Below are 8,400 nucleotides of genomic sequence, written 5' to 3'. Positions count from 1 at the left end.
TTGAGGAGAGGAAGGTGTCAGTTTTGTTGTAGGACATGTGAGCGTTTCCGTGGATTGCAGCCCAAACTGGTATCCTTCTTTGCCCTTCAAAGATGACAATATTTCTCTCTGAGGACAGAACAGGAACGACAAAGGAACATGGACAAATGGAAAAGCAACGACAGCATTAAACTAAATATTTCAAGAACATAAAAGTCCTCTGTCTGCTCTCAACCTTGTCAGCATTAAAACTGGAGTGAAAGAATGAGAAGTATTGTGGAACGAGACAGACCCTGTGTTTTCACATGTGGAGACAGTTTGAAAGCTCTCTGTTATTTTATGAAAAGCCTTGTACCTGGCCTGATTCCCTTTTCTCACAGGGGAGATACCTTCGGTCCCTGTACCCGCCCGCCTGGCCTTCTGGTCTACCTTTTCCAGCTGACTCTCCCATCCATAGAGTCCCTTTGATTGGAGCGTCATATTTTCATCTAAATGCTGATGGGTTAACGGGTGTCAAACTCATTCCACGGAGGGCCGAGTGTCTGAGGGTTTTCACTCCTCCCTTGTACTTCATTGATGAATTAAGGTCACTAATTAGTAAGGAACTCACCACACCTGGTTTCTGTGGGCTTAAATGAAAAGAAAAAACACAATCCTGCAGACGCTAGGCCCTCCGTGGAATGAGTTTGACATCCCTGGGTTAGAGGATCGGGTGCAAATTGAAAATATTTTGTATTTGTGGGGTGCCGCTTTGTTTGCTGTGAGAATTGGCCTTCGCATCCACAGGATGCATTTCAAGGTCTGAAATAGGTCTGAAATAGGTCTGAAATAGCATTAAAGTCAGAGATCTTAATTCAAATGCCAGTGGTAAAGTTGCCTGCGTCTGTGGCATAAAAGGCTGTCATGTCAAGCTGCCTGTCAGGGTGACATACTGTATGATAGGGATAAGTGTGACCCTTGCTGAGAAAAACAAGATCACAGTTGTCGTGAGAAAAAAGTTTATCCTACCTATAATTTGCGTTCCCTTTAATGTATAAAATGTCACTTGATTGAACATGTACAGGCAAGGAAGCTTTCTTGCCTTTCTTATAAAGTGTCCAAAAACCCCACCTTCAGCTCTCACTCACAGCCCTTTCAAACTCATGCAGGTATGGATGAGTCGTATGTCAGCTGTACCATTTAACTACATAATAACATACAGTATATCATTTTTCGTACACATCAACCACCAGAGCACAAATATAGTTCCAGAATAGTGTTGCCTGTTTAAAAAAATATGGATGGTTTATTTTGACGCTACTGCAACAACAATTATAATCAGTCACCATGTTGTCCAGCTTCTCATAGAAGTCAATGGAACACATTCTACATCCAAATATGAACAGTGGTATATTTTTTTAATGGACAACACATTCATTCACATTCATTCACATTCATTCACATTCATTCTCATTCATTCACATTCATTCTCATTCATTCACATTCATTCTCAATCTACAAACATAGTTATACTATTCATGTATCCTGCCAATGCTTGGTTAAGTGGGTTTTCTAGTCTGAACTGATCACGAAACAGTGGTGGTTTACAACTTGTTCAGAATCTACTGAAAACATTAGACAGCCTAATACAAAAGCCAACTGGTACAGACTGGTCCATATTACTGCCTCTAGAAGTATAGCTTATTTACAATCATCTACGAGCTAGCCATCAGCGACCAAACTTATGAAACAACTGAACAGAAACACAAAATCTCATTAATTGATTGTGCTTTTTAAAACCACTTTTTAAAACCACTTCTTCATTTTTAGAAATGGAACACTTGTCTAACATCGGTTTTGATTGATAGCTATGAGTAAGACTGGAGTTACAAATGGTCGTTTTTTATATTTATATATTTATAAAGTTATTACAGGGTCATCCTGGTTCCATCACCTGTGGTTGTGTTGTGTCTCTGAACAACAGAAGTTGTGGAGACATAGATGGGATCAGTCCTGGCGTTTTACCAATGCAGTAGAAGTTTATAGAATAAGACATGTGTTGGCAGCCTGAGCTTCTCTATTCTCAAAAAGCCCATGTCCCCTCATATGGTGGACAAGGGTGCTTAGGGCGTAACAGGAATAGCAGTAGAGTAGTTTGCCAATTTCACAGCACACTACTACAGCTGACTCAGTCTTAGTGGGGTTTGTGTCTACTGAAGAACTCTAGTCTCTTACAGTGCTGCTCTTCGATCTGGTGAAGTCTGAAAATGCAAACAAATGTGAGTGTACCTTTTGTTTGACTTAAAATCATACAATTATCGTCCTGTTATACTCGGCAGTCTTTTCCCACCCCCCCCCCAACACACACACACATACTCCCCCAACACAAAGGGTCGTTGGTTTGATTCCCGCTGGGGCCACCCATACATAAAAATGTATGCAGAGAGTAAGTCACTGGATAAAAGTGTCTGTTGAAAGGCGTATATATAAACTAGCGATGAGATGTTAGCATTCTCTGCTGACTCACTCCCAAGCTAGCCGTTAGCATGCTAGCTAGCGTTAAACAGTCACTTCGGTCTTGCTGCCTGTGCGGTAGTGCTGCTGGGGGATGTAGTGGAGCTGCTCCACAGTGTGGGTCCTTCTGGAGGCAAACTGCTGTCTCTTATTAGTCGTGTGGTTCATGGCTAGCGTGTTGGAGTGCCCCGCTGCTCCTGCTCCTCCTGCCGCCCCTGCGTTGCTCGAGGCACTGGGATGGGAGTGTATTTTTGTCATCTTGTAGTGGTCCATGAGTGGTGTCGTGGGCATGAACACATCCGGGTGCGAGATGGCGTGCGACATCGACTTGTCGTTGTTGCCCCGTATACCGCCGGACGCTCGCTTCAGCGACATCATCATTTTGTCCGGCGAGATCAGAGGATCCTGGGAGTACAGGCGATCTTGGGAGTAGAGGCGGTCTTGGGAGTACAGGCGGTCTTGGGAGAAATGGCGGTCTTTCGGGTACATGTGGTCTTGAGATTGTAACAGCCTGTCCTTGGAGTACATGCGGTCCTTGGAGTACAGCCGGTCCTGGGACATCAGGCGTTCCTGTGACCTCAGCCTCTCAGCAGACAGTAGCTGCTCATCAGACAGGATACGTCCTCCTTGCCGAGTCATCCCTATCCCCTGGTAGTCTGGCTGGGGTTCTCTGTTTGGGGACAGGACCCGGTCCTGGGACATGGCCCTCTGGACACGAGGAGGCCTCTGTCTCCTGGGGGCCTGCTGCGCCTGGGGCTGCTGGGGTGGGGCCTGGGACACCTGGGGCTGGGGGGGCTGGCTCTGGAGCTGCTGCTGCTGCTGCTGCTGGAGGAAGGGGTGAAGATAGTCAACTGTTGATGTATTCAACGTCTTCGGATTTTTGCAACTGCGTTAAATAAAACGGCACCACTGCGTAAATAGACTACAGCTTCATATAAATACGTACACTATTCACTGTTTTTGTATTTTTAACTTGAATACAGTAGATTACCGTATAATGTACAGTAAAATACTATACATTTGTTTTAAAGCACATTGTAAGAACTTTTCTGTAATTTCAACAGTAAAACACTGTAGCATGCACAGTAAAATACTTTAAATCTGTTTTACAGTATTAATTATGGTGCTTTGGGAAAATGGGGAAAGAGTCTCTGTCTCATGAACATATTTGAATGCCTTGTAAGATGCTATATTTGTTGCAACTGTTAGTTAGTGTGCTGTACCAACTGAAGTGATATGTGGTTCCCTAATAATTACGTTTATATGGGGGACAGATCAGAGTGGCAGCAAGTCTCAACCCTTTAATGGTAGAATGTTTAGTCATGTCATTTTGCTCTGAAGTCGATATAGAAGTCTTTGTTAAAGTGCAAGTGATATAAAACACAAAATATTAGTTGGTGTAGTGTAATATATAATTAAACATTCCCTATTAGCAATTACAAATTTTATTTTCAATCCAATTCAACAATTCAATAAACAATTCAACGAACAATTCAACGAAAGTACTGTATTGCTGGTTTGCTATATATTTACTTCAGCGTACTGTAAGTTATGGCGCATTAACATATTTTAAAGCGTGCTTTGTAAGTGGCTATATTTCTTGTACCCGTTAGTGAGAAAGCTGTACCAATTGAACTGATATGTGGTGGTAGTTCCCTAGCAATGACATGTACAGTATATAGGGAACAGATCAGAGTGGTAGTGGGTCTTAAACCTTTTAATGCTTGAATATCTACCCATGTCCATATGATCTGTTCTGTCCTGTTCACGGCCAGTTTGGAAGAACTTTAAGCCTCTAGAAGTGCAAGTGATGTAAAACACCTAGTATTCATTAATATGCTGTAATATGCAAATTTTTACCGCCAACCTGCTTGCTCTAATCCTTTGTAATTACAGTAAAATACTGTATAAATACTTTTCTTGTGATTTAATATTCACTTTTACTGTGTTTCATTGGTCTGGCATTAAGTTAATGTGAATATCTCAGTATTGTATTGGCACTATACAGAGATGGTCAGAGATTTATCGTAAGATATCTTGTTGTAATTACAAGTATTTTGAAGACCAATGTATCCCTAACTACAGTAACATGGTCAGTAACGACTACAGATACATTTGATTTACTATGACTGTGATTCGTTTTTTCTTTATCAACCTTGGTGGAATGTAAGTTGCTAAGGACAACGGCACCCGCTAAATGTCCAAAATGTAAAAATGAAAACTTGCAAAGAACACTGGGTAATATGCCGCTGCATGGGTAATTCCAGTAATATACTGGAAATTAGATTATTGTAACATTTTTGGTACTGTAACATGGATCAACATCAAATGTATTACCGTAGCTGTACTGTAAAATACATTACAGTAACTTACTGGCCAATTGCTGCCAGTAAGTTATTGTATATTTTACAGGAAATGTTTTACAATGTAGATGCAGTACCTGTTCCTGGTTCATTTTAATGACGTGTAAGGGCAGGGTGCTTCTGGCTGCCAGGTCAGGGAGGTGACGCTTGCGGGTGTAGTAGTCGTCGACATCTTTATCCGCTGTGGAGAGACAGAAAGACGAAAGACGGAGAAAAGGTGGATTAGGAGAGAGAAAGAGGAAGGGAGAAGGTAAAGAGAGAGAGTAGGAGGGAAAAAAAGAAATGAAAAACAAAAGAGAAGAGAAGAATAAAGGGTTGCTCAGAGAATAGAGGGAGTGAAGTTTGCTCAGAGAAAAGAGGGACTGAAGGTTGCTCAGAGAATAGAGGGACTGTAGGTTGCTCAGAGAATAAAGGGACTGAAGATTGCTCAGAGAATAGAGGGTCTGAAGGTTGCTCAGTGAATAGAGGGACTGAAGGTTGCTCAGAGAATAGAGGGACTGAAGGTTGCTCAGAGAATAAAGGGACTGAAGATTGCTCAGAGAATAGAGGGTCTGAAGGTTGCTCAGAGAATAGAGGGACTGAAGGTTGCTCAGAGAATAGAGGGTCTGAAGGTTGCTCAGAGAATAAAGGGACTGAAGATTGCTCAGAGAATAGAGGGTCTGAAGGTTGCTCAGAGAATAGAGGGACTGAAGATTGCTCAGAGAATAGAGGGACTGAAGGTTGCTCAGAGAATAGAGGGACTGAAGGTTGCTCAGAGAATAGAGGGACTGAAGGTTGCTCAGAGAATAGAGGGACTGAAGGTTGCTCAGAGAATAAAGGGACTTAAGATTGCTCAGAGAATAGAGGGTCTGAAGGTTGCTCAGAGAATAGAGGGACTGAAGGTTGCTCAGAGAATAGAGGGACGGAAGGTTGCTCAGAGAATAGAGGGACTGAAGGTTGCTCAGAGAATAGAGGGACTGAAGGTTGCTCAGAGAATAGAGGGACTGAAGGTTGCTCAGAGAATAGAGGGACTCAGAGAACAGAAGAGGTTGCTCAGAGAATAGAGGGACTGAAGGTTGCTCAGAGAATAGAGGGACTGAAGGCTGCTCAGAGAACAGAGGGTCTGAAGGTTGCTCAGAGAATAGAGGGACTGAAGGTTGCTCAGAGAATAGAGGGACTGAAGGTTGCTCAGAGAATAGAGGGAATGAAGGTTGCTCAGAGAATAGAGGGACTGAAGGTTGCTCAGAGAATAGAGGGACTGTAGGTTGCTCAGAGAATAGAGGGACTGAAGGCTGCTCAGAGAACAGAGGGACTGAAGAGTCAGAGGATATTAAATGTGATGTACAACCTTTCTATAATCTCGGCCCCAACTGTGATTCTACCAGTGTTTCTGGCTGAGGGCATGAACTTTCCAAAGGTTGTGTAAAAGTCTGTAAACAAATAGTGTCATACAGCATGCACCAGACATAAATGTCATACAGCATGCACCAGACATAAATGTCATACAGCATGCACCAGACAGAAATGTCATACAGCATACACCAGACAGAAATGTCATACAGCATACACCAGACAGAAATGTCATACAGCATACACCAGACAGAAATGTCATACACAAAGACCATTGAAACGTCGAAGGATGCCATTAATGTGAAAATAATTTTAAATGACACCAAAAGTTCTTAAGATGAAAATGCTGCATGTTCATATATTATCAAACAGAACATGGATAGTGGTTGTGAACAAGAACAGGTCAGGAAATACACTACATGACCAGAAGTATGTGGACACCTGCTGCGATAACAGCCTCAACTCTTCTGGGAAGGCTTTCCACTAGATGTTGCAACATTGCTGCTATAACAGCGTCTACTCTTCTGGGAAGGCTTTCCACTAGATGTTGGAACATTGCTGCACAGGCCAATCGAGTTCTTCCACACTGATCTCAACAAACCATTACTGTATGGACCTCGCTTTGTGTACGGGGGCATTGTGATGTTGAAACAGGAAAGGGCTTTCTCCAAACACTGTTGCCACAAAGTTAGAAGCACAGAATCGTCTAGAATGTAATTGTAAGATAACGCGTTTCCACTGCTCAAGAGGTGGTACAACACGCTTCACAGCCGATGCTTGGCATTGCACATGGTGATTTTAGGCTCGTGGGCGGCTGCTCGGTCATGGAAACTCATTTCATGAAGCTCCCAACTGAACAGTTCTTGTGCTGACGTTGCTTCCAGAGACAGTTTGGAACTGGGTTGTGAGTCTTGCAACTGAGGAAAGACCATTTTTACGCGCTACGCACCTCAGCACAGTCCCATTCTGTGAGCTTGTGTGGCCTACCACTTCGCGGCTGAGCCATTGTTGCTCCTAGACTTTTCCACTTCACAATAACAGCACTTACAGTTGACAACTCTTGCTCCTAGAAGTGCTTACAGTTGACCAGGGCAGCTCTAGCAGGGCAGAAATGTGACGAACTGACTTGTTGGAAAGGTGGCATCCTATGACGGTGCCACATTGATAGTCACTGAGCTTTTCAGTAAGGCCATTCTACTGTCAATCTTTGTGTATGGAGATTTCATGGCTGTGTAGTTGATTTTATACACCTGTTAACAACGGTTGGGGCTGAAATAGCCGAATCAACTAATTTGAATGGGTGTCCACATTCTTCTGCATATATAGTGCATGCTCATGCCTCCAGATTGTCTTGGAAGGATGTGTGATATCACACCCTCACACCATGTATGTATTATGCAGCAGACTCATTGGGAACCATGCATTAATCATTAGTCATGCGTAGAGATTCGACATAGTCACACATACACACACAAGCACGTGCGCTACACGCACAGACACACAAACACACACACACACACACACACTAAGTAAAGCTGCGGCATAAAATTTCCAAAATATACATTTTTAAAGTTCACCCCCATAAAGACATAATGAGAGACGGCTCTGGACAGTTGATGTCCTTGGAGTCTCTATTCTTTCTCACCTTTGTCTTTTGAATGTTTTACTGCTAAAGTGAGACGGAAGGTGAACGTTAATAGCGTTCGTCCGTTATTTATAGATTTATGACAAAAGACGTCTCCACTTTACACAGAACCCAGGAAGAGAACACCAAGCCGTGTCAGTTACGATAGGGTCACAGCAAAATCTCAGGCTAATCGCAACCTGTACACAAACGTCAATTATGGCAGGACGCTCAAAGGGATTTAGCTAAGGTACATTACCTGATGAATAATGAAAATACATGTGTATGTGAATAATCACAATGAATCGGTTAAATATAAATCGGATGAATGAAAGAGTCGATAAAAATAAGACTCCATTCTGAAGCAGTTATTTTTAGATGAGAGAACAATGTAGATAAAGGCAAGGCCAATTCAGGCTGAAAAATCTTCTGATAAAAAGAATGAATAAATTACTTTTGATACATACTGTGCATAAAAACACTGTGTGCTGTACTTTGAATGTATACATCAATTTACATTCATAAGTAGAAGCTGAGATTTTTCTTTTTCATTATACCATTAAGCCTCGGGCTTTATCCTACATGATCTTTCAGTAGAAAGACACTAGCTGA

General features: G+C 42.4%; 1 protein-coding gene across 2 annotated transcripts in view; it reads right to left on the bottom strand.

Moving 5' to 3' along the window:
• Positions 1-1,243: 1,243 nt before the first annotated feature.
• Positions 1,244-8,400, bottom strand: part of LOC135505214 (protein shisa-6-like) — a 120,961-nt gene continuing 113,804 nt past the window's right edge. For both annotated transcript variants that reach the window (XM_064924389.1, XM_064924388.1), the window contains 2 exons: positions 4,913-5,016; positions 1,244-3,294 (listed from right to left, as the gene is read on the bottom strand). In XM_064924389.1, coding sequence (XP_064780461.1) covers positions 2,518-3,294; positions 4,913-5,016 — 881 coding nt within the window. In that variant the 3' untranslated portion in view covers positions 1,244-2,517. The remainder of the gene's footprint in view (positions 3,295-4,912; positions 5,017-8,400) is intronic.

This window comes from Oncorhynchus masou, chromosome 18 (assembly GCF_036934945.1).
Source record: "Oncorhynchus masou masou isolate Uvic2021 chromosome 18, UVic_Omas_1.1, whole genome shotgun sequence".
Lineage (NCBI taxonomy): Eukaryota > Metazoa > Chordata > Actinopteri > Salmoniformes > Salmonidae > Oncorhynchus > Oncorhynchus masou.
The sequence above is the reverse complement of the archived record's forward strand: the minus strand, read 5'-3'. Positions and strand labels throughout refer to the sequence as shown.